At 36.2% G+C, this 26,247-nt stretch overlaps 1 protein-coding gene across 5 annotated transcripts in view; it reads right to left on the bottom strand.

Annotated features, from left to right (window-relative positions):
* The window catches only part of SCAF11 (SR-related CTD associated factor 11), a 48,436-nt gene that overhangs the window by 15,982 nt on the left and 6,207 nt on the right, over nt 1-26,247 (bottom strand). For 4 of the 5 annotated variants that reach the window (XM_030263781.4, XM_012568983.5, XM_041711624.2 and 1 more), the window contains exons 2-7: nt 15,146-15,221; nt 14,180-14,334; nt 5,270-5,347; nt 3,550-3,647; nt 2,466-2,533; nt 1,803-1,858 (exon numbers count right to left, since the gene is read on the bottom strand). In XM_030263781.4, the coding sequence (XP_030119641.3) occupies nt 1,803-1,858; nt 2,466-2,533; nt 3,550-3,647; nt 5,270-5,347; nt 14,180-14,334; nt 15,146-15,206 (516 nt within the window). In that variant the 5' untranslated portion in view covers nt 15,207-15,221. Of the gene's footprint in view, nt 1-1,802; nt 1,859-2,465; nt 2,534-3,549; nt 3,648-5,269; nt 5,348-14,179; nt 14,335-15,145; nt 15,222-23,795; nt 23,949-26,247 lie in introns of those variants that run through there. The other variant, XM_030263780.4, reaches the window with a different exon arrangement.

Consider the following 26,247-nt stretch of genomic DNA (forward strand, 5'->3'; position numbering starts at 1 on the left):
CACAACACTCAGAACCCACTTTTTATTTCAAAAGACACCACCACCACCACTACTTTATGTTGCTAACTAGGCCCAGCCATGGTCTGTGCGCTGGCCCATTGCCATTTGCAGGCATGCAGGGAGCTCTGCTGCTGGGCACTGCACTGCCTGCAGGGATAAAAACAAACCCCAACAACAAACTGTCAACAGTCCTCCAGATACTCTCCCTATATTAATAAATACCTACACTGATCCATTTTTGTCACAGCACCTAAAGGACTCATACCACCTCCAAACTAAAACTTTCCTGTTCATTTCCTAGGATGGTATTTTAGAATAAGAGTTTAGAATACTTCCGTAATTTTAATTCAGAAAAATGAAAAATAAACTTTGCAGTGGGATGTATAAGAATACATGTCTCAATATGTAGTCATTATCCATATGCTACATCAAACTTTGGCACACAGAGCTGCTTCTGCAGGGAAAATGCCCTATTTCATCAGTGTACAAATTTTAAGTTTTGCCTAAAACCTGTTTGGTTTACATTTTATGCTTAGAATAATATAAATTTTTAATATTAACCTCTCTCCCTCCAATATTTGCTCCGCAAATATCCTTATGAAGTAGTTGCTAGTACATCATGGCTTTCTTTTAAAAGTTGAACATTTCTTGGATAATAAAGTCCCATGCTTCCTCCTGAACGTTTTTAATGGTTCTACTTTTGTTTATGCATATTTTTTTGCTACAGGTACTATTTGAGACATTAATGCTATTAAACACTTCACCATAAACCAGTAAAACTAAAAATGTAAGCATTCCCCAGCCATTAAGTCACATTAGGGCTGATCTAATCCCTATCTTTCCAGTTCAAAACCCCCTCAATGCAGTGAAAGGTACTTTAAGTTTACAGGGCAACAGAACCCAAATTTCCAAATACCTGACTTAGAAGGGGCAAACTGGAGCTAACAATATCCCTGACAACTATGATGTAATGAGCACCAAACAGACAGTTCAGACCATCAGCTACTGAAAATATGCAGGATGTGCCCCCATACTACATGAAACAAAGCAGTAGCCAGAACATGGACCTGAATAAAGCTTTTCCTCCAAATATTCAAACTTAGGTGGGACAGAATGATGGCACATGCACTGCACAATTAAATTCATCATGCACATGCATTTACAGGTACAACTATGAGTAAGAAAGCACTGATCAAAAACTTGTGTCTCAAAGACACTAAGTATTTTAGAAATGAGAGATGGTAAAAATCAAACAAGAGCTTTTACAGTTCCTTATAAATCTGGCATCTGGTGATCCTGTGTTTATAGGCTAAGATTTATGTACAAGAAACCTGGAAACATCCTTCTTGACAGAAATCTCACATTTTAAAAAAACCCTATTTGATGCAAATCATAATGTCTATGCCAGATCCACATAAATTACTTAGTTGACTACGTCTATATATTTTATTGAAAATAATGAAAACCTTCATATAATGGTGCTTGGCTGACAGATTGTACATGAAACCATCTTCCTTTGGACAAAAGGAGATGGATGAAAACAGGGTTAAGGATCTTATAACGTAATTGCCTAATCTAAATGAAAATATTTACCACAACAAACTAATTGTAATCTGAGAAAGAAGCTCATATAACCTGGAACTATATTCTAATTACTTCAAGACAAAAAGAGACAAAGTAAAAAAGTTTGAATCATACCTAAATTAATAAATAGAAGTTAACCTTAAAAATAAGCAGGAAGGTAGTCTTAAAAATGCTGTAAAAAAGAAAGCATTTACAAGTATTTCCTTATCAGAACCAACCTTGTTTATCTTCACAGAGAAAGCTTTCTTGTTTTGTTTGTCATGCAAAATATTACCTGTGGAATAAGGAACAAAACTTTGATCTTAACTTTAGCATATTAGTTCTTGATTGCTCATCAAAATCATTAATGCAATGGGAGGTTAACAAAATGTGTATTTTGACTGCTTTCATAGAAGCTGAGTAAAATGAAAATGCACACACCTTCACAATAGCTTTTTAGACACCCAGTCGTTTTTACCTCTTCAGATATTTTCTTTATTTCCTAAGTTATGAATAGACTTATCAAACAACTTTTATTGAATAAGCCCCTCAGAACAGCAACCCCAAAACACATCTAAGTGTTGCTTGTGTTTGAACTCTCAACAAAAAAACTTTCTGTGAATAAAAGCTAGTCATTAGCTGTTCTCCAGCTGCCTGATGCAGAAAATTACTTGAGGCTGAAACCACATCCATTTGCGTTGTGACTGAAATTGAAGAGGCAGTTTTCCAGTAATATAAAAACAGGAGTTTCACATACTGCAATTCTGCTCTAGAAGTTCCATATTTCTACTACCTGGAATTTATATACAAATGTAAGCAATTTTTAAAAATTTAATTGGCTCATCAAGATATTCTAGAGTACTTTAGTTAGAACACAGCAATTCTGGCAAATACCAACTTACTGTATTTTTTCTTCACAATTCTGCTTAATTTTATTTTTACTGGCCCTCTGTCTGGACATTCAGCTCTTCTGCAAGATCAAAGAAAGACATTAAAAAAGCAGTTTCTAGGCATCCAAACAAAATCCTGTCCTATTTGAAGGTATTTTTATTTTGTGCACATAACCCAAGTTCTAACTGCTATTAAAACCTTGCATCATGAATATCATCTTTTGTATATCAAAAGCCATAGTGCTTCAAACAGCTTAGACAGAAAAAAAAAGAAAACCAATTTACACAAAAGTTAATATCCTGTATTAAATCAGAATGCTCAGTTTTGTTTGATTTCATGGCAACATGTGAAAGATGTTACAACCTGCTTCCTTTTAAGAATCAGTGTTGATTCAGAATGGTGAATCTTATTACTTATGAGTTTAAAAAGATGATTTACTTCCAGCTATCTTTGCTGTAATGAAGTCTGCTTCACATTAAATGTCAAGAACTCTGTATTTTTCATACATTCCATTAAACACTGACTTTAGATAAGCACTATTTAGCACAATTCATCTGTATAATCCTGAACTTTCCTTTATACAGTGCAGCAAATGTTACAAGATAAAGTTTACCAAAACAGAAATGTTATTTCCATATAACAACAGACATGTTCCCTCTCAGGCTTATTAGAACAAAATCAGTTCTTGACTACAACTATGTTTTACAGAAGAGGAACATCACCAGTGTTTATGATAACATGCAAGAAAAGTGGATGTTTGTTTAGAGAAACACCAAAAAAAATTATATTGTTAGAATTTGATGTAACCATACTTCAACTGAATGTAAAATTTGTCAGAATTCCTTGAAAAATGCAACTTTCATGGAGCTCAATGCAAGAAATACATTGCCCGTTACTTTTTCCTTGCTATTTTAACTATTTAAGTGGGAATTACAGCAATGATACAAGTAAAATTAAACTACCACTTGTGAAAATTAACATATTTTAAAATAAAAATAATTTTAAAAAATTTCCAGGCTGTACATGTTAAACCAGTTGATTTTATTGCTTTTGAATATTCCAATTCAAATGCTTGAAATTACATGGCTGACCAACCTCACAAAACTTCTCATCTTCACATGGCTGTAAGTTTCCTTACTGCAGGCACAGTTTTCCTCTTCCTCCTTCCTCCTTAGCTGTTTTGTAACCTGAACCTGTGTTGTAAAACAGAATCAATCCAATCTAGAATGTCATGACACCTGGGCTTTAAATTCATGCAAAGTCTCTTCAGGTCTGTACAGAAATTAAACTCGAACAGAAGGACTAGAAAACACTTCAAATTTTACTTCTTTTGAAGTAGATATGACATTGACTTCACAGTTTGGAGATTCTTTTTTTCATTTGTTTTTCATAAAATAGGAAAAACCTACACCTTGATATGCTATTGATAATGCCTGAGATGCTTACTAAGTTCACAGGATGAAAAAAGCCCTGAATATTCTGATTGCCATGGCAAGTGTCTCAGAGCTATGCCCTAGTTTCCATTAAGAATCTATAAGCTAAGTTTTTTAAAACTAAGTTGGTTGTTCAGAACACACAAGGTTCACCTTGGGAAAATGCTGAATTACCACTCAACTTAATATGTTTCTTCATAATTAAAACACATCCAATTTTCTTCTAGAGTAAAATAACTTTACAACACTAAGTTTTTATTTCACACTCTGAAGTTATTTCAGTGGTTATATTGCAGTTGTTTCTATTGAAACTTTATTTCCTGATCCCCAAAATCTGGCTGTTTATGCAACCCCCTAACATGTTAGCATTCTAATTCTGAATATCATGAAGAGAAAGCTGCCAGTCTCCTGCTAGCACCACTGATGATGCTGACTGCTGTGTCTGTATATCTTGGTACACATTCCATCTATTCCTAGGGGGCACAGTGGCTCTTCTTTTTCTCTGCCCAACTGTTTACACTGCAATTCTGTGAACAGACAATCTTTCCAACTGTATTATGATACAGTCTTTACACTTTACCAAACGTAAACTTCAGTTTATCCCATTTCAATTCCTTCCTTGATTCTTCAGAAATAAAGAAGACAAAATATGCAAGCATGGTTTCCTATGAGAAGGAAGCATCTCTAGTTGCCAGCATGGCTCCTTTACAGGTGAATGCCTGGGCCCCCAGAAGTACAAGAAATGAGTAATGGAAGCCTGTTTTCTAAATATCACAAAGTGCAAGACCAGCAGCTTATGAATCCTCATAAGCATAATTTCATCATAAAATTTCCAAATTGTACATGGAATATCAGCATCTTTCTATATGCATTTTCAAGAGGTTTCTTCCTACCTGATAAACTACTCTCCATATCAGTATTTTTAAGAATTCAGAACTGAAAAATATTCAGATTTTGGTTGACCGTTTAACATTGATTCCTATTGCCTTTATGTGGTTTTGTCTGGGAATTGGAGGCTGTGAACACCGAAGATTCACCTCAGCATAAAAAAAAAGGCAACATTTAATATAATTGGTATAGCAGTTGTTTACAAAACCTAGTTTAAAAAACACTTTGAGACCAATTACTATACTTCTATTCTTGGATATATCATGAATGCTCACAGATACTGAAGTAGCAACAACAGCTTTATGGTTATTATTACTATGGTAAATACTTGCTCTGAAAAAATAATTAATTCCTAGCTTCAAATATGCAACAGAAACATTGAAACAGTAATTACTTTTTAGGAAAGCATTTCATTTTACATGAATAAAAAGCAGCAGCATAACTTGGACGTTCCTACAAGGGAAGTTATTTAAGAAAACAAGTCTGGAACATACCTTTATCTGCTTATCCAATGCATCCAGCCTGCACACTGCTTGAAATGGTCTGCGATCAATAGGACATGAAGCCTGTGTCTAAAAAATTATTTTTCTTATTACAAACTTGATAATGAGCTACGCGAAGTCCTAATTTTCTGAAGTTTTATTCACTATTACAGTAGCTTACAGAAGCACACAAAATCCCAATTTGTTCACAGTAAGAATGCATTTGGACACATTATCCATACACTCAATATTTTGTTTTATATAAGCAGATTGCTCTTCCAGGAAAAATCTAAAGGAAACAAAAACATAACCCAGAAGTTGTGTTTAAAAAAGGAAAAGCATTTAACGCCTTTTACATCAAGTTACCTTCATTTTCTGGTCTTTTAATTCCTTTTAGGTAACTGATTTTATACCAGTGTGTCCTGATTTTGGCTGGGATAAAACTAATTTTTCTTAATATCTGGTATACTGCTTTGGATTCTGTGTAAGATTTATGTTCATAACACACTGAAAAGCATAACAATATGCAAACATCCTCTACATTTCATTTTGTACTACCATTTTATTTCTTAATTCTGTTTTCAACAGGAAGTGTGTTGCATTTTGTCTCCCCCAAAACATAAAACTGGTAATGCAAAAAGACTATAATCTCTTTTGTTGCAGTCAGCAGACAACAGATTCCCACACGTAACACATCTAAAGTTTTACAAATCAATTTTCAAGAAAAGGGAACTGAAGGCTATTTTACTCTACTGTTTGATGGAAATAGCCATTTATTGTTTTCCCCTGATCACCTAAACGCTCTCTTATTGAGGCTGCACTACATCAGATAAACACAGAACAGTAACACATAATTAACCACGGAAATGGGAAATTTCAACTGAAGCGCCACATAAGTGGATCATGTAGTAAATCAGCTTTAAGAAAAAGCCACATTAGATATTAACTTTTGCTGTGAGAGCATTCTTTTTTCCTTTTAATTCCAGACATGGTTGCTGTGGGGGCATGGTTCTTTGGTTTGGAGGTTTTGTAATCATTACACCCCCCCACACCCCCCTTAATTCCACTGGCCTTCAGAGGCTCAGTGCAACACTTGTAAAACAAAATATAAAACCAAAATACACACCCAGTCTCCAGCCCTAATTCATTCACTGAACAAGATCCAGTAGAGGAACTGCATGCCCTGAAGAGGCATATAATTTCTGCAATTTAGAGAGCTACAGGGTCTCTATGCAAGCAAGATGCCATACTAGAAATACATAGGCAGGTAGGAAAAACCTGCATATGAACTCTGCCCCAAAATCCAGTTGTGAACCTGTCTGTTCATCGGGCCTTCTAATTTTCCAGTTTATTGTGTTCTTTTCACAATTTCAAGGAACGTTCAACTTCTTTTTCACATACCAGCCCCCAAACATGGAGCATTCAGGAAGTTTCTGAGCTTCTGATTTCAACTGAAGTAGATAGAACCAAATAAGACTGATTTTAAAAAAAATCAGTCAATCAAACTAAAAAAAAAAAAAAAAAAAAAAAAAAAAAAACCCCAAAAAAACCCCCAAAAAACCCCAAAAAAACCCCCAAAAACCAGGGGTAGTATCAGGAACAAGCTCACCTACCCTTTGATGCTCTGGTATTTCATCCTAACTAAAAACTTCCTGTTTTGGGGGATACCACTGTTCTCTGCAGTGTCATGGCCCCCAAAAAGAAAAGCATATTGGGTAATTAAGCCAGTTCCCTAAGGACTCAGATCATGAAGACAGTTCTTGTCCTGTAGTCAAGGCACAGCTAACCCACAGTAACATAGTAGTGCAATGTTCCATTGGGATATTTGATAGCATGCAATGCACTGGAGTTTCTGAATCCACTGCAAACATCAAGGTACATACTTACTTTCATCCTTAGATATACCAGATTGTAAAAGATAGGTAGGAGGAAGTTATTTTTCTTAGCCATTTTTTTTTATCGCTTCAGGATCTACCTTAGCTGAAATGTTTATCCAATACAATCTCTTCCTACATTAAATTTACATGAGTGTCAAGTTATCTTCCAAAGTTTAAGTCACTGAAAGTTACATTTATTCACTGCAATACAGTATCAGAGAATACTAAGCATTACTAGCAGCAATCTAAATAACAACTGTTTTTGCTCCACTAGAAAGATGGTCAATGCTCAGTTCTTCTGAACAAATGTTTAACAACTTAATACAGTTTTACACAGCAGTAAAAAGGGAGGAAAACATTCTGAAAGAGTCAAAAACTACCATTAGGCTCCAGTATGTTCAGAAATGAATGCTCTTTCCACTCCTACTCAGTCGCTTTTTGTAGCCTTACCATTTTCTGTAAACTGACAACATTATCACATGAGAAATTCCAGTAAACTCAAGACATTTAGTTGTACACCCCCAGTCCCCAGGTAGAGTACAGTTGTTGGGTACCCTGAGGGAAACTAGAGATTACTTCTGTCTAAACATGCATCAGCTCTCATCTGTCTGCTAACAAATAAAATCAAACCTTGAAAATGTTGGAAAAAATGGAAGAAAAACCCCAAAGCTCTTCCCCTGTCCCTTTTCCCAACATCAAGACACGATTTATACTGCTAAAGAAAGGAATAAAGGTAAAAAAAGTCACCATTCATTGCAAGAAGCAATTATGATGAGTGGTGACCTTTAACTCATCTCTCATGTTTTTTGAGAACATAGGTCAGGTAACAAAGGTGTTGAGTCTTCTTTCATCAAAGGCACGCTAGCAATTCCAATCTTCAGAGATTTCCATTCAGGGAGCATTGTAAGTAATAGTGAATGTACACTGTACTTTTTGATAAAGAACATTTAAAACAAGAAGGAAGATGCTGAGATAGAACAAGTCTGAGGATCAGCTACCACTTTTACTGTACACAAGGGAGAAGGTATGTGAAATGTATCATAACCTTAACCACAGACTTTTAGAACATCTTTCTTCACCATAGCTTTAAAAATCAGAACATGTAGTAGTTAATGTAATCATCAATATCATTAGAACCTCAGCACTGGTATTAGTGGCCTACTTGCTTTGCTTCCAAACAGTTCTTTCCTTGGAAAAGCACACACTACTAGCTCAGCACACTTCAAAATGTCTTGGAATGTTTTATTCTCCACATGAAACTATTGAGAGTTTTCCTGTTAAACCAGATAACTCCACAGTGATTCATTCTTTCACCTGTCCTGTGATATCTGAAGAATTCACTTCATAAAATACATAAGCATTCACAAAAATCTTCAAGCCCTGGAAAGTTATCCACAAGCAATATGTTTCGTTTTCCAATTTAAAAAAAATTTATTGTATTTTATTTGTTTTTTATGAGCCACTAGAAAAATCTTACTTTAGCATAACTTAATTTCTATCTTCCTGTAACTGCTAAAGTGACACAGAACAGTGGTGTCTAAACTCAAGGAGCAATTGTCCCATATTTTAACAGCATCACTTTAAACAGCATTTGAATGAAGTGAGGTAAACAAAAGGCTGAAGCAGTTATTGTATTTCAGCTAGGAATTTTCAGAAAGCTATGCAAACAGTTGAAAGCTAACCCTAAAACATATTTGGCTGATAAAATAACTTTGACAGATATCCCCATCTCGTCAAGTTCCACATTATGAGGTTTCATAACAAGTAGTAACAACATGCAAGTCCAGAATTGAAGTTGCTGCAGTAAATCCCTCCCCCAAATTTTTTTCTTCAAGTGTCTCATAATAAAGTCTGTTCTCCAAATTTTGTATTGAAAAGCTGATACAAAAAGAAACATTATCCTGCACTCTTAGATAATCTGTTAAACACAAATAATACCAGATTCTCCTAACTAAATTCAGACTTTAAGTAAGATTTAGACTGTTAAAGCAATGTCTGTATATTTCACTTCACCTTATAATAACAGTACAGCAAACAGCCCACCGCAACACCTCCAGCTTCAGTGAACAGGGAGACCATTACACCACATGTAGTGAGAAACACCCTTTCCACATTTTAATTAAAGTAGGAAGACATCAGAAAATGCGCTATTTTCTAGAAGCATGTAAAAACTTACCATTATTTTTTTTCAGTCTACTTTTAAAAAGCAAGTACATTTTAAGGTTTTATAGTTATACTTTAAGAAAGCACTATTTTTGACAAGTCTTTTTTGGATGGAAAAATCACTGATAGTAATGGTATAGAGTGCAAAAGAACAGATTACAGTTTTAATAGCTAATCAGTAGACTACTTTGTTACAAATCTAAACACCTCTCTTCTCTCTACCTACATGACACAGCTGGCTAGTTCTTAAGTTCCAATTCAAAATTGCCATAAAGTGTTGACAAATTAAGTTTAATTGTATTGACACTATTGGAAGAACTGGAGTAAAATGAAAACCACTCAGACATTTGCACTGCAACTCATCAGCATTAACATTCATAAGTTGCTACACAAATGTAGCAATAATTTGATTAATACAGTTTTTCTAAACATCAGTTCTCAGATGAACTGTCTACATATAGATCACTTTGGATATACTTGAACAATAAGGTTTTTTCCACTATTCTTTTCAGAGTTTTAGGTTGTGTTTCTTTGAATACAATCCACGTTTCATTCATTAGTGTCATCTTAAATCTTGCCCACAATGCTCTGTACTGCAGATCACTGTGGAGATTGCTGCCACTTAAGCCGATTCCTTCCTATATCCTTCAGAAAAAAAGAATCCAGATCAGAAAGCATACACATTAAGAATCCAAGTTATCATACAGGTAACTCTCCTTAACCTCAGAAGAATATACATCTGCAGTAGTATACTCCACATACTCAATGATCCAAATCTTGTATGAGCACAAAGACAATGATTACTCTAAGAACTGAACATCAAAATCTATGAATAAAACACCTAAGAACATCCACTAGAAACATACTGCAAGACACTTCTTCGTCTCAACTGCTTAGTTTTATTTAGTTAACCACAGATCCTGTACAGGGCCTACCTGAATATGCCCCAATGCTTTGGAGAATTTATGACTGTACATACTCCACTTTCAAATTCTACAGATGGGGAAAAAATAATGTTGGAAACCAAGACCAGAGCATGAGATAAAAAAGCTTAATAGGTGAGGGTCACTGAAATCAATGTCTGTTACACAAACATTGTAATAATGCAGACAACACACTGAATCTTTTCTTCAACACTCATCTCTCATGACAGCTCATAAGAGGAATTAATAGAACAGAGATAGAAATCTCCAGTACATTTCTTAGCACTCTGAAGAACAGAAAGAAAGTTAAGAAGCCTACAGTAAAGTAAATATTTATTGTTTCTAAGACTGTTTTCTTTGAATAGAATAGAAAAACAAAGATAGAGATTTTTCTCCAGTACATACAGGCAAGACTAAAGCATTGTCTTAGCTGAGGCAGTGTTAACAACTTTGTGCATGCTTACCACAGATGTCTGGTTACCTTTTCTTTGTATCAGTTTAACTTAAATCCTTTCAGAACCAATAATTATAAACTAAAACATGTGCTTACCAATGAAAAAACAAAATACAAGTTTATCAGGAAAAAAGTTTAAGAAATTAGTTTTGACCCAATAGTATTAATATACTAATAGTATTACAGATGACAGAAACACGTTAATGTAATTGCTTCCTTAATTGCTTCGTTTGGCATAACATGACATTACTGGTGGTGTTTGAAGACTCTAGATAGGGAATTTTTGTTGTTGGCTAGACCCTCTCCCTTTTTTTTATGTGGCCAGAGTAATGTTACCACAAATATGCTCTTTACACTGAAAGCAACCCTTTGCTTACACTGTCCTACATTCCCACTGAAGGGTGTGTCCTTGCAACCTCAGCTCCTGATTTAGCACCTTCTACTTTTTATGATCTTCCAGCAAAGACTCACTTAAATACAAAGCCTCAAGCTCGAAAGTCTTCATTAGTAAATTACACCATGTCAGTTTACAGAAGTTGTTGACAGCTGGCACAGGATGACAAACATTTACGTTAATCTTCATGTGCCTACTGAGAACAGCCCCCACCCAGCAGGGACTGGGAGAGCACTGGCTAGTATGGCCAAAGGCACACAATTTGACAGTCTAATAGTACAGAGGAGTTGAATAGTATAGGCAGCTGATTCTGTCCATAGCAATGCTCTCAAATGCCACAATTAACAGCCAAAGAGAACAGAACAATTCAGGGGACATATTAAACAGTTACTCTGAAGATTAACTCCTTTGTGGAGATTCTTGGTCTGCCCCTCACTCTTCTTTTATGATTTAGACATCTTTTTTCAAAGGGAAAGAAAACACAGTTCTGACTCAATTGTAAAGCTATTTAGCTCTGAAACTATATGTTCAGATTTAGCCAACAGGATCTAATGTATTAGACCTGTTCCATGCCAAGTTTTCTACTCTTCTTTAGCCTTTGGAATTAAGGCGATTTTTATATATTGCTTTTAAGTGGCTTTTTTTAATCTATATTCTCTCACTTCTTAAAAAGTAAACTGTTCAAAGTGTTATGGCTGCTGCTTTCAGACGGAAGATCTGCTGGTACAGGACACTTTACTGCAGTTGCAATGTTGAAAATCTCCTGTAGATTGAAGAGGGAGCAGAACAATAAAACTTATATTTTGCCTAAACTACCCTGATTTTGATTAGAGTCTACACAGTTATATAAAAAAGCCATAAACTCTCAGGAGAACAATGATTACGTACAATTTGAAAACAACAGTTTAAAGAAGCAGCTTATCCTGTCATATTTTGTAGTCCAGATGCAACACAGAAAAATAAAATAAATACCCAGCGTAAACACAGACTGCTGGCAAAGGCTCTAAATGTATGGAGCAGAACTGAAGATACACAAAAGAACACATTATATCAAATAATGTGAATATTAGTATTTTTTTAAAGATTTAATTCAATATTTTTATTCTCAATTTTGTTTTTCTCCAGCACTTAAAGAAGAAAATACCATTTCTAAAAGCAATTTGTTAATACTCAAAAAATACTTAATCTTTACCCAGAATCAGCCAGTGCATTTTTTAAACAGCAGGTAATTTTTGTATCTTTTTTACATCTTCATTACTCAGAATGGCTTAAATTATGGTTATGATCAACCAAGAACCAGAAAAAGTTAACCCTAACGCAATATTTCTCAAAAAAGAACACATTCAGCTACTAAATATTAGTAACAGGCAAAACCCACACAGCATCAGCATGTTTTAAATGGTAACATGCTTATAATATTTTTCTATCATTCAAATCTGTAGAAGCTCATCTGCTTCTCACAGCTGAAGCCTCTGAACTGTCACCAAGGTTTCAACACTTATTTTGTCACTTTACTTTTAATTAAAACTATTAGATTAATCCGTGGAGTTCAATGAACTCAACAGGCCTGGCTGTCAAGTAACCTCAGAAAAGGAAACCTGACTGGTTTTATCTATCTGATGTCGCTAATGAAAAGCAGCAGCAGTCTTGTGTAGCTTTAGAAACACCCCCACATCTTTTTTTATGACATCACATCTACTTCACCTGTCAACTTTTAAGAGAAGTTGCTTTTATTCTATTTGAATAGCACCTCAGACCACAAAAAATAAAATTTATGTGACAAGAAAAATGTCGTATCATTCACCTGCCCCTTTAGAGCAAGAAAATTTCTCTTCCTCTTTGGGCTTAAAAGCATCTGTTAGATGTGAATAAACTCAAATCCAGCAGCAAGCCAATATACTGTACTGCTTCCCTGTGCATGTCACTGCTTAATGCTTTTCAGCTGTCATTACAGCAACCACCTAAGTCAGGATAAAATTACAGGTAAGAATTTCCTCTTCCCTTACAAATCAAATTGCTCCAATGAATCAAATGCAAAACAGAAAATCTGGCATCAGGAAACTGTTTATTATCTGGTTTGTAAATCTAAAGGAATTTAAATGTAATAACCTTTTTTTTTTTAATACTCTAAAGATCATAAAAATTCTTCAAAAAATTGTGTTACCACTGGCTTTCACTAACAAATAGCAAAAAAAAATTAAAGTTAAAATGTAACAAGAATAAGCATATCGCATATATACATACCAAACAAGCTATACCAATGTTCTAAAGGGATTACTGCAACCAAAATCATAATTTGCTTTAAATGAACGATATTGCAAAGAAACCAAACAGTGGTCTCACTAAAGAGACAAACTAATTCAAGTCCATAGAAGCAGGGCAAAAGGAAGCAACCCCTGCTTGTCCTAGTACAAAGCAATATTAATTTGGTGTTTTATACTGATAATTGAAAAAGTTACAGGAAAGGCAAAGACTCCAGACTAAATGCACTGATTGCATAACATAGGTGAGGGAAAAAGGACTAAATAGAACAAGGTCATCAAGGATTTGTTCCAGTAATTTTTATTTAATGTTCCAGAACTATCTACTAAGTTATTGACATAGAACAAAAACCAGCCATCATTAAATGACTTTTTTTTCCAGAACAGCAGTAAAGCTTTTAGCTGAATTGTCTTTACTGGTAGAAAACTAAGGTTGTATCACTAATTTTGTAGACTAACATGAATACATGTTGGTCCCAGCACTGAGTTGACACTATGACAAACAGCCTAAGGGTTATCAAAAAGTAAGATTAAGCTAATAACAATGCAATATTATAACATGTATATAATACTGTCTGATCTTCCAAACAGCCAACACCACTCTGTTTACTTATCCCTAATCTCTAGAAACCATTAAGTTACTAGAGTAAGTAAAATTGTCTAGTGAAAGAAACTCAAAATACCTTATCACATTAAGAACAAAGTTTTCCTAAATCTATTTACAAATTGGTCACTGAACTCTTCTGTGCAAAGCCAAAATCTGTAACTTTAAGAAAAAAAAAATATCTGTAGGTATTGATGCAATAGATTTCACTGAAAAATAAAAACACACCTTGGTGCTCATTCTTACCTCAGCCCATTTAAGAATACAAGTCATGCAGAAGGTATGACTGCAGTTCTCAGGAAACCCAATCTCTTGTTCTAGAAGGCAGTTCAGACAGATGGGGCACGTGTTGCCATCATACAATAATGCAGAACAGGAACAGCTTTCGTCATTTTCTTCACCTGGTATTATTAACACTGACACTTAGAAGTTTTGACAGGTTTTGTAACAAAGTCCTTCTAGATTTGAATAATAAAGAAGTAAGAATTCTTTCAAGTACTCCTCTGGCCAGCCTCTTGGCTGCATTAGACCTGAAAATTTGAATTCAACTTGCTTGTAACTACAGAAAACTTATTTCACAGACTACTGTACCAGTCTTTGCCATCAAAACAAAGAAAAATTAATTAGAGGGATATTTCAATAAAGTAGGTATCACAGTGTTTCCTCTTGGTCATGTAGTCATTTAGACATAATACTCCTGCGTTCTTTCTCCTTGTGCGCTTGCACTCTCTCCATGACTTAAATTACACCAGCATATTCTATATTCATTATCTTATATATATATATAGTTTACCTTTACTTTAGCTTTTCTGTCTTAGAATTACCTTAATCTGAGTATCTTCAAATATTTGACCTAATCACGTACATGGAATAAAAAATGCTCCCGATTTTGTTAGTTAGAAAGTGTTTTCAGAATACAAAAATGTATGAACTCTTCTTCAAGGAATTTTACACTGAATAATCGTTTTCTCTGAATAGCAATTGCTATCAGCATTTTTGTTTTGCTACTAGAAGTTAACAAGTAATAAGAGACAGGAAATTATTTGGGAACCTCACAGGCCAACACCAAATATTATGAGAGAGTGGTTATATTTACACAACTTCTTTCAAAACAAGCAACATACTAATTGAGAGGGCAAATGAAAAAAATCAGACCTTCACAGCTTGAACCTGAATAATATGCTTCAATATTTTCACAAACACAAACTTTACCTTCCACGCCTTCATGCATCTGATCCTCAGTATCTTGAATACATTGCTTTCTGTTCTTCATCTTGCAAAATGTAGTCTGGAAAACACAGAAGCAGTTAATTGAGATTGCAACTTGAAAATAAAAAAAATTAATGAGTATTCTCCATTGTAGAGTAGAAATACATGATATTAGAAGTGAAGAGATTGTTTACAATTTATAAGTATCATTATTGCTGTGTAGCAATTGATGTTTCCAGCTTCAAAATTTGCTTTTGTTTGACAGATGCGAATTTTTTGCAGTGTTTCAAGACTACCACTGGTGATTTTATTTTTGAAAATGTAACATATTGCTAAGTTTCCATGCAAACGACCCCATGCCACACTGCAGTAATTAACACCTGCAAACTGCCCTATGCAAATAGTTGGAGCAACAAACTTTAAACACTCCAGCACCAGAAGAGTTGGTTGTTTTACAAACCTAGAGTCACCGTAGTAGTGGCAAGTGAGAAAAATGAAAGCAGCTTATATTTGTATGACAAAAGCAAGAAGGAAATAATTCAAACTACTTGCACTCAGTAAAACATGTAGAGAAATTTGTATCAAACAAGGGACAGGTCACAAGCCCAGGTGCAGTGCAGTATCATGAATGGGGATGCACTCTGTGAAGGAGATAGCACAGATGAAGTATACACCCCAGTGATCCACATCACAAAAGTTGAAATAATTTGACCCTACATAAGAAATAGCGAGTATATGCTCTTTGGAAACTTACTTAATACATGGAGAATGAAACAGACTTGAAAAAAGAATATCTGTACCAAGGACTGAATCTCCTGCATTTCAAAACTCCTGTAGTCACAGCAGAGATAGTATATACACCTAAAGCTCCAACCCAACAGGTTTCTTCAAAACTATATGAAGCTTTAAAAATTACTAGTATTTAAAAGGACAAACTAAGACTTCAGAAGACATTGAAGAAATCAGAGTTTACCAAAATCTTAAGCATTCAAAACTGAAGCAAATCAACTGAGGTTTACTCAAACTTTGATACCTTTGCTAGACAAAGCAGTGGGACAGAGCTGAAACTGCCACAATCATGCTCCTCAACTAAACTTCCTCCAGTTTCACTCAGAAACTACAATACCACCAACACATCCAGAAGAGGGAGACACAGAATTTGCTTCCCCAAGCTTTTCTTCTGATCAAGTCTTTATTGCTTGATCTTGGCAACAGAAATGTTTTAATGATCATTTTTTCATATTAGAAAAGCAGCTCCGCTGCACATTCTCATCACATATACATACTTCTCATTTTCTTAGGCAACCCAAAAAACCAGGACTCAGATCTGTGAGTCTCAAAATACAGGCAGTTTGTAAAAGAAATTGTCAAAACTGTGAAATTAATTAGAAATCTGCAATTAGAATTCAAAATGGCTTCAATATTCCTATTAGAAATTACTTGATTCCCCAAAGGGAACATGGCAATCAATCCAAATGAGGGCAGGGGAAAGTGAACGGACAAGGAAAGAAAAGCCTAGCTTTAAGGGATTTCCTCCCTACACTGCTATCACATTTTTATATCTAAAATTATTTCAAAAGATCTCATTAATACATGGCATCAACTGTAGGCTGGTTACTAGCACAAATACTAACACCAAACAAATTGCAGCCAATACTGTAAGCTACAGGCAAGTTCTGTTGGCAGAACAACCACTGTCCAGACCTCCACCTTTTGCAAGCTAAGCAAAAGGAAACCCAACCCAAGTCAAGCTGCTCCTTTAAAATTTAATGCCTCCAACGAGCAACATCTGCGTGAAATTAGGACAGGTAACACCAACAAAACCACATTTGAATTTAGGAGATAGTGGTCTATTGCTTTCACTCTGATTAGCACAAGCGGCTTTGGCCCCAGAAAATGTAAATCATGCAGTAGTGTGTTGTATAGATGCTTTTATATACAAAATATAAGAACATCCCTTCTGCCCTACATCTTAAAACCTCAGCAATGCATTACAGAAGCCAAAAATTCCATGAGCCATACTCAAACATGTTTCAACCCTGCAAGTCCCAGGACACCTCATAGCTGAGTCAGTTTCAAGACAGATCAAGAATTCTGCTCTCTGCATACATCCACAGAAAATTATTTCAATAGATACAACCTAGATACCAAATTAAGGAGTAGCTTTTGAATTCACACTTATTATAACAGAGGTTGCGAATTCACTAAAACAGACTGAGGAAACGGAACACAGCAGCTCTTAAAATTTGTTTTTTACCAAAAAATTTTTACTTCATTGTACTTTTCCTAGACACAGACAGCCCAGAAATTCTGACACACTTATAATTAGAAAAACAGAGATCCTAAATTTCTGACAGAATATCAGTAAATCCAGGACATGCAGCAACTGAAAACATTTATGTGGTGTTACCCCATTCTTCTCACAAGCCTATTATTTAAACATATCCTGAGTGCTGTTAATGCATTTCACAGATCACTTTGCACAACTTCATCAGTTTGACATTGCATTTTGCACAACACAGCAGAGGAATTTAATACTACTGAAATTCGTATAAATAAAGTAAAAGATATCATCAAAATTTACACACTATTTAACAAATTCACTTTGAAAAGACTGTTTTCTCCACTACTTTTAAAGGGGCATCACAGGAATTAGAATAGCAGAAGAGTTAACACTGGACTGTTATTACATTTCTATGATTAAAAGCAGAGTTGGGAAAAGAGAACCTGGTGGTTTAGAAAGAGCAAACAGCACAGAAAATAGAATATTTATGTTTCCCAAAATGTGATAAGACAGCAACAAACATGGCCTATGTTTATGCCTTTGACACGGCCTCCCACAGCACACTCCTGGTAAAGCTGCAGCCCATGGCTTGGACAGGAGCACCCTTTGCTGGGTTAGGAACTGGCTGGATGGCCGGGCCCAGAGAGTGGCGGTGAGCAGTGCTGCATCCAGCTGGGGACAGTCACCAGTGGTGTCTGTGCTAGGGCTGGTTCTGCTCAGTATCTTTATTGATGACATGGATGAGGGGATTGAGTCTTTCATTAGTAAATTTGCAGATGACACTAAGCTGGGATTGTGTGTCAATCTATTGGAAGGGAGAAGGGCTCTGCAGAGAGACCTGGAACGGTTGGATGGACGGGCAGAGCCCAGTGGGATGGAATTCAGTAAGTCCAAGTGCTGAGTCCTGCATTTTGGCCACAATAACCCCCCACAGCATTACAGGCTGGGGACGGTGTGGCTGGGCAGTGACCAGGCAGAAAGGGACCTGGGGGTGCTGGTGACAGCAGCTGAACATGAGCCAGCAGTGTGTCCTGGTGGCCAAGAAGGCCCACGGCATCCTGGCCTGGATCAGGAATGGTGTGGCCAGCAGGAGCAGGGAGGTCATCCTTCCCTTGTACCTGGCACTGGTGAGGCTGCACCTTGAGTGCTGTGTCCACTTCTGGCCCCTCAGTTTGGGAAGGACGTTGAAACGCTTGAGCACATCCAGAGGAGGCAACGAGGCTGGTGAGGGGCTTGGAACACAAACCCTGTGAGGAACGGCTGAGGGAGCTGGGGTTGTTTAGCCTGGAGAAAAGGAGACTCAGCGGTGACCTTGTCACTCTCTACAACTCCCTGAAAGGTGGCTGTAGTCAGGTGGGCGTTGGTTTTTTTCTCCAGGCAGCAACTGACAGAACAAGTGGACACAGTCTAAAGCTGTGCCAAGGGAAATATAAGTAGGATATTAGAAAAAAGTTTTTTATGGACAGATTGATAAAGTACTGGAATTGTCTGCCTGGGGAGGTGATGGAGTCACCATCCCTGGATGTGTTTAAACAAAGACTGGATGTGGCACTCGGTGCCATGGTTTAGTTGAGGTGCTAGGGCTGAGTTGGACTTTATGGTCTTGAATGTCTCTTTCAACCTAGTGATTTTGTGAATCCTGCGCTGACCAAAAAAAAAAAAAAAAAAAAAACCCAAAAAAAAAAAAAACACCACAAACCCACCAACAAACCACACCCCTCTCCAAACTCTAGATAATCCATCCTAAGAATGCCTAAAGATAGCTTAACATTACAGCCAAGATGGTATTTTTCTGGTGCTTGTACATTCTCAATGGAATTACTTTCTAAGAGAAATATCTTACTTTATTTCTTACTTTATATCTTACTATATTTGACATAAAGACAAGGGTATTCTAGTATATTAAATATTCTAGTATATTAAACTAAGAACAGAGATCAGAGAGCACAGGTACACTACCTCAGTTCCCTGCTCTCTTAACATAGTTAAATGTTTCAGCTTCCAGGCTATTCTTCCAATTACAGGAAATTCCTGTTCTTGTTTTCATGGAATGCATCTGCCAACAAAAGTGCTTAGAGAGTTGACTGTAGATTGTGGTCATAGATTTGTCCCTGTCCATCTGAGGAACATAGCTTCATGAAGAACTTAACTCCATAAAGAAGACTAAATGCCATGCACATATTAAACTATTTCCTATATCACAAATGTACAAGTGTGATTCACACAAACTACTTCATACAACTCACAACCTAAAAATACAGATGTATTTCAACACTAATTCATTGTGCATGTGGAAAGAAAAGACTTGGTCTGTTCAAAGACATGCCTTGTAATTTCTTAATGAATCTATTATATTAAAATCATAAATAGACATAGAAAAAGAATTGGATTTTAAAAATTACAGAAGCCTAGTTATAAGTGACACGTGAAATTAGCACATGCCTCCTTTCTGCCTAACTACAAGACAAAGTCTTTACAAGAATTCTTTATACCCTGTACATATAATGCAACAAGTAAATACACTCCTTCTCTAACACACTAACAGTCTAGAGACTCATCTACACAGAAGTACCCCAGTTCAGCTGGAAAGAGGGATGGAAATCAAGAACACATGCAACAAGGTCTCCAGTGAGAAAGTGCAAAATTATGTCCAAGATAGCTTACTTATTTCTTCAACAGTTTTAACTCAGGAAACATTTGTATTAGAACTTTCAGCTTCTAAGATACGTGTTTCATTAATACTCAGAGTAGCATTTACTTTGACTGTTCTGTTTCTATTAAAAATATTTTATTTTAGAAAGGATTTGGGGAACTCTTAGTTGTGTTTTGATTTTTTAATAACTCAAGAAACAATCAGTTTCAATTGTGAAACAATAGTCAGACATATATTTAGTACACAGAATTTATTTGCTTAATAAACAACAATAACACCCTTTAGTCCCATCAAAATTTTGGGCAGTAATAAGTAGGACTCTGTTTCTCCCTATGCATTTTCATGGTCATTAAGAAACCTGGGAAAGATGTTTAAACCACTCCCTCAGCAAATATGTTTTTAAAGAAAACAGACCTCAAAAACTAGTCACATTCACAAAACCAGATTTTTGGTGGTGGTGATTTTGTTATTGTAGTTTTAGTAGTTAATGACAGAACATTTATCCTCTGAAGTTCCTCAGAGGAACTTCATTAGGGTTGATCCTAATCTCTGGACCATTACTGGGAACACGTCCAGCTGTTGATGAAAAATTTTAAACATTTTGCCAAAACTTTTGTGCTGTCTAAGAGATGGGCTGAGAAAACACTTATAATTTCCAATGGCAGCTGAATATTTGAAAAGCTTTTGACCTACTTTTATCACTATGTCTAACACAACACATACACCAAAAATAAAAAATAGAAAAAACCCACATTACTGGGTATTTGTCTAAGTACATCAAGAACCTTCACAGTTGTTTTATTTATTTGGAAAAACATCTGATTTGTCAGAAGAGCCTGAAAGGTAGACTTGCTTCAAGTGACAATTGAGTAATGTTGTTTGCCCTTCAATAAATGAGGGCTACGTTGAGAATCTGGAAGCACTTACCCTGGATTTTGTCCTTTGTGCGGTAAAATCTCTTGGTCCAACTCATTAGTGAGAATAGAACCAACCGTAACACTCAAAAGCAGGCTTTTAAAGAGGATCTTTACTCTTTGTAAGCTCAAATTGCACCTTGTCTGCATTCCCAAATCAAATCCAATAGAACCAACAAAGATGAGGAGAAAGACCAGTGCTATGCCTTGGGGAATAAAGAGAGAAATCTTTTTCTATAGGTGGTTTAAGCCTATTCATGTAGATCCAGTGTCTTGGAAAGAATCACTGCTATTCAGGCAAGGAGATACTTCTGATTTTAAGACTCTTCCCAGACCCTCTAAGGACGCATTTAGACAGCTGAGCTAATCTAACAGCTTGCTGCCACCTAAAGAAGCACTGGTGTTTCTCACCACTAGTGATGGTGAGCAGACTCGCTAAGAGCCATAGGTGTCCAAAGACGTTGCAAGTGACAGAACGAGGGAGGGAAGACATAAAAAGACATTGCCCCTTTTGGCAGTGGAAAGGTGCAAAAAAGGCTCAGACTTTGTTGTCAAACTGCACCTTCTTCAAGGACACAGCAGTACCTAGCTAGATCAGCTGTCAGGTCCATGAAAATGCAAGGTAAAGTCACAGGAGAAAACTACCACAGCCGAACAGCTAGAACTATACCATACTAAACAGTACACTGCTGTCTGTTACTCTTCTCCTTCCCTACACAAAAAACCCTAAAAAAGCCACCCCACCCAAAGCAACACAGTGGATATTATCCTCAGATTTTCCACAATCTAGCAGCAAGATACTGACATGTATACTTCAATTACAGATGTTGTGGCAACAGCTATGTCCCTGCTAGAATCAATGTTTTCATTTTTGTGGCCCACTCAACAATAACAACATGAATAGCAGCTGCAAACACTCACTCATGTCCAGTCAGCAGTGGACAGGACAACACCATAACTGCCTCCTAAACAGGGAAGGCAGGCACAACTCCATGAAAATGTGCTTGAGAACTGCTGCAGTGACTCAGATGTAGTGACTATCCCTTAGTAAGCTGTCTAACCATCCAGAAAATCAAGAGTTTTAAGAAAGACTTAGATCCTTACAGTGGACACACACACGTGCACACAAGGTAATCTCCTTCCTATATATAATGTTTATAAACTCTCTCAAAACCTGCAGTACAGATCTTGTTAAATCAGCGGAACAGGCAGTGCTCCTCATTGAACTTTAACAAAAGAGTACCTGCAAGACTTGAGCAAAAAATAAGAGTAGTAAGAAAGATGCCATTTATTAAGACCTCACATATATGAGAATATTCTATAAACTGTGGGGGATATAATGTCTTTTACAGAATGTTGGGTATTAAAGTGCTGCTACAAATCAGATTAAACTCTAGAGTTTTGCAAGCAAAACACTTCTGTTTACTGAACAGAAAAAAGATAGAATGGATAGCAGAAGTTTAGGATCTCTCCTGAACTTGTTTTAAAAGTGATAATAAATTGTGGAGAAATTTGCTGAAGTATGCAAGTCAAAATTCAGCAATTTTCCCACGAGATTTTCAGTATCTGGCAGCAGCTGTGAGGTTAGTTCATAAGACCATGTGACATTACATGTCAAGTATAGCTAAGTGGCACCTCTATACTATCAGTGTGTTTCAGGGTGACCACTGACAACCAAGATGGCCCCATATTTAGGTAAATTCAATTTGCAGACAGAAAACTAGATAAAGCGAAACTTGCCAGTTAGCAAGGAACAGAATAAAAACAAACAAAAAAAAAAGGCACTTAGAGAACTTAGTTGTCACAGTGCAGCTTCATTTGATCCAAAGCATATGCTCCCAGCTGATCAATCTAACTTGAAATATAAAATTATGCTTTTGTCCCAGCTGGCTCTTTAGTGACACTTCTGAAGTCTGTGAGAAAACCCTTTCCTACTCTGCTAGAGGAAAAATTATCTTACTCAAGCCTCTGTCAGCTCTTGACAATGCAAAAGCAGTGAGGGTAAAGCTGTGCAGCTTCCCTACATGCTAAAACTAAGGCAATTTTGCAGGGTAGTTCCTCAGTAAGTCTGCACTGATAACACTGCTGTTCAAACATGTTCTGAATTATATAAGTCAATTCCAGACATAATCTTTACAGAAGTGCACAGCTGGGCTTATAATAGCCATAAGGAGGAAACATTCATTGGAGCTGTAGTTAAGTCCCTTGGGAAAAAACAGCTTCATTTATACAGAAGACAGGATGAATAAAACATTCTAAAGACTGATACAAGGTGAGAAATGTGTATTCACATACATTAAAAGCCCACCTTATTTTTCTTTCCAAGCCAGTATTTTGAACAGAACGCAACATGCACTGTGCTGCTGTTTCTCCAGTGCATGCACGTGTATGATAAGACCCTCAACAGAAGAAGCACTACACTACAACCACCCTTGCAGGAAGAACATGTGTTTGTCACTGGCTAAGTCACATCTTTTCATATCCTGACAACAAAACACCGAAATACTGAAGTAATTACTATAATGCTAAAAAATATGAAAGAGAAAATAGTGTACATAACATGCTCTCACAAAATGAAGAATTCAGCACTTTGCTGTATCTTCTAGGTAGTCTGTGACTAAACTAGGTGAAATTGAGATTTATAAATAACAGGAACTCATTAGGCATTAGGTGCTATTTTCAAAGTGCACATGGTTCAAGAAACTAAATCAAATCAGCTTAAACTCAGGATCTTGCCTTCTGCTGTTCAGGCTCCTTAGTCACATGCATACTTTTGCAGCTGGAAGGGATAGCATTACATACCAAAGTCAGCAAAAATGGCACAGCCATTTCCAAGAACAGGGCTGTTTTTTTTAAAGTACTTTTTTCTAGCCACTTGGAAGCACTAGTATTTTCATGCTTTCCACCAAAGTGCAGATATTTGGCAGTGGGTCACGGAGAGTAAGAACATGCTTTCCACACAAGTAACCCTTCCAAAAACAGCCATGTCACAGATCTGGGGGAAAAAAAAAAAATGCATTTAGTCAATAAATCTTTGCTAGTCATTGCATTTAATTTTTTTCCCCTCCAATAATCTTTATCTGTGCTTAGCAAACACGAATAACCTTGGGTTCCTATCCCACTGCTACACAGCACATACAACATTCCCACAAGATGAATGAGCATACTTCAGCCACTGCTATGGCAACACAGCAGGACTTGTTGCAGTCATCTCGCTGATGCTAAAGAAACTAGAAAGACCATCTTTATTTTTCTTAATATCATCCAAATCATACCCAAATAGCCAGACTCAAACATCAGGGATGCAGGAGCTGAAGCAGGAGACCTTGCAGAGACAGAAGCAGAGAACAAGACTTTTTAACACAGGAAGGAAAAATGATGGGCAAAACCGATGTAGTAAGACTGAGCTCAAATGAAAAGCTATGGGGCAGTAGCAAGAAGCATATTTAAGATGCAAAAAGTAATGGGGCAACAGAATAAGAGTGGTAGGTGATTAGAGAAGCATCTTGAACTGTGGACAAAAAGGACAAATGCAGCAAAGGAAGAAACAGAATGCAATTGTCCCACTGCATACCACTATTTTTTCTTTTACCTAAACCATAGTACCCCTATGTTTTAGCTTCTGCATGTTGAACCCCTGCAAAATGAAAGACATTCTCTTAACAAAATTTATGTCATGCACAGGCTTCCCTATAACTTTACAGTTTATCTTACATGGGAAGAAAAAGGACTACAGAAGATTGCATAGAACGATAGACACAGCCTTGATAAAAACACCCTGAACTTGAGTCCTTTATTAAAAGTATGCTGATCTTTCATTCGAAACATCAAATCAAGGGTTTAGACTTGTGTCATGTTTACGACATGCGCATGATTAAAAAAATGCATTTCTGCAAAAAAAATTCAGATTACAAGTAAAATATATAGACACCGAGTCAAAAACAAAAGAGAGAAAATAACATACACATATAAAAGCACATATTGCCTTTCTAAGGCATACACTTAAAAATAAACCACACTAGATGAAAGCTATTGTGTCAAAAATACAGTCCTCAAGCTCCTTCTTGCTTTGAATAACAGCATTTCATAAGCTCAGGTCAAAGACCTACACCAACCTACAAAACCCGAGCAAAAAGAAATGCTGTATTTGTGGAAAAAGAGTTTGTGAAGGTTTTATGACTACTATAATAATTTTAAGCATAATTGTATTTTGTACAAAATCTCCTACAATATCTGTAGAATACCAATGCATTGAATGCCATTTCAGAAGTCATAGATAGATGGGGAGTAAGCAGTTTCAATTACTGTTGATCTTGTTTTCACAGCCCTTACTCAGCAATAACTTTCAAGACAGCTAAAATAAAGTTAGAAAATCCCAGCCAGGAACAGAAGACATATTTGTAAGAAAAGGTCCTTCTTAACATGAACAGCAATGTAAGAAAGGCTGCCATCTTGCATAGTAGTTTGTGTTACAAACTACTAATGCAAGATGGCAACCTCAGATCTGAGTTTCAAAATACAACTTGAACTCCATCACCTTTCCTTCCAATTGGTGAAGTGAGTCTAATAGATAGTTATGCTAATCACCTTTTTGGCTTCACCATAGATATGGCATCAAGAAATTATCTACAACACAACAGTACTTTACTGTGAATTCTTAAGTGACCAACATAGGCTTTGTTATAATTGATTAGTCTATGCCATTGCAAAAAGAACTAAAGCTTTCCATATCAACATAAGAACTTAAGCTTTCCATATCACTAGAAGCTCCCCACAATGAGGAACTCCAATGTCATTCAAAGTTTCTTGCCAGAATAAGAACCACAAAATAACCACTGGAACCCATTAACTTATTCAAGACTTGCATAAGGTACCTTTCTTGCTTAGGCTGATCAAATTGCATCTTAAAAATCACAATGGCATAGGTTTAGAGAGAAGAATATATTTTACTTTCATTGTTATAGATATCTTTATTTCGTAACATCTCTAAACCAAAACTCCAATGAGTTCAAAGTAGCCCTAACAGATTGATTTTCTCCAGCTGTTTCATAGGACTTCCATTTACTTTTTGTTACATCCATCTATCCACAATGGTCACTACCTATTACCTAACAATTGATAAACTAAGAACATTTTAAAAAAAGCAAAACTGCATATAGAAAGTGCTTATTCAGTAGCTGTATGGAAAGCATAGGAGAATTTCATTGTCCCTCCTATGTCCAGAACTACTGAAGTTATTTACTCTGAATAGCAA

Source organism: Taeniopygia guttata, chromosome 1A (genome assembly GCF_048771995.1).
Source record: "Taeniopygia guttata chromosome 1A, bTaeGut7.mat, whole genome shotgun sequence".
NCBI classification, from domain to species: Eukaryota; Metazoa; Chordata; class Aves; order Passeriformes; family Estrildidae; genus Taeniopygia; species Taeniopygia guttata.